Consider the following 392-nt stretch of genomic DNA (forward strand, 5'->3'; position numbering starts at 1 on the left):
GTGCTTTGCCGACCCAAGCATCCGGATAAGGGCATTGCGGCGCCGCGGTGAGGTATACCTTCTTCCCCTGGTTGCTGTAGGCGGAGAGGTAGTAAGCGAGGTCATCGTAGTGGTCAGGGCTGCCTCCCTCAATGTCGAAGTCTACTCCGTCGAGCACGGCGTCGCCGAGGGGTCTTGACGAGGACTGGCCGCCTAAGTAGTTATTCCAGATATAGTCGGCCACCTGTCGTGCATCGTCCTGCGATATGAGGATGTAGGATCCAGTCCCTCCGCCGATAGAGAGGAGGACCTTAATGCCCTGTGACTGGCAGTAATTGATGTCATCTGTTAGGCTGGTGCAACCACCGGAGGCGGCATCACAGTGATCGGCGAGGTTGAGAACGGGAGTCTGA

The 392-nt window shown here is 57.7% G+C and overlaps 1 protein-coding gene across 1 annotated transcript; it reads right to left on the reverse strand.

Moving 5' to 3' along the window:
* Positions 1–4: 4 nt before the first annotated feature.
* On the reverse strand, positions 5–385 carry LOC114578796 (hevamine-A-like; the record flags this gene model as incomplete). The annotated part of the gene is made up of 1 exon (XM_028692282.1): positions 5–385. A coding segment is annotated over one exon (381 nt), but the record flags the coding sequence as incomplete, so codon positions are not given.
* Between the last annotated feature and the right edge of the window lie 7 nt (positions 386–392).

This window comes from Dendrobium catenatum, unplaced genomic scaffold (assembly GCF_001605985.2).
Source record: "Dendrobium catenatum unplaced genomic scaffold, ASM160598v2 original_scaffold_160060, whole genome shotgun sequence".
NCBI classification, from domain to species: domain Eukaryota; kingdom Viridiplantae; phylum Streptophyta; class Magnoliopsida; order Asparagales; family Orchidaceae; genus Dendrobium; species Dendrobium catenatum.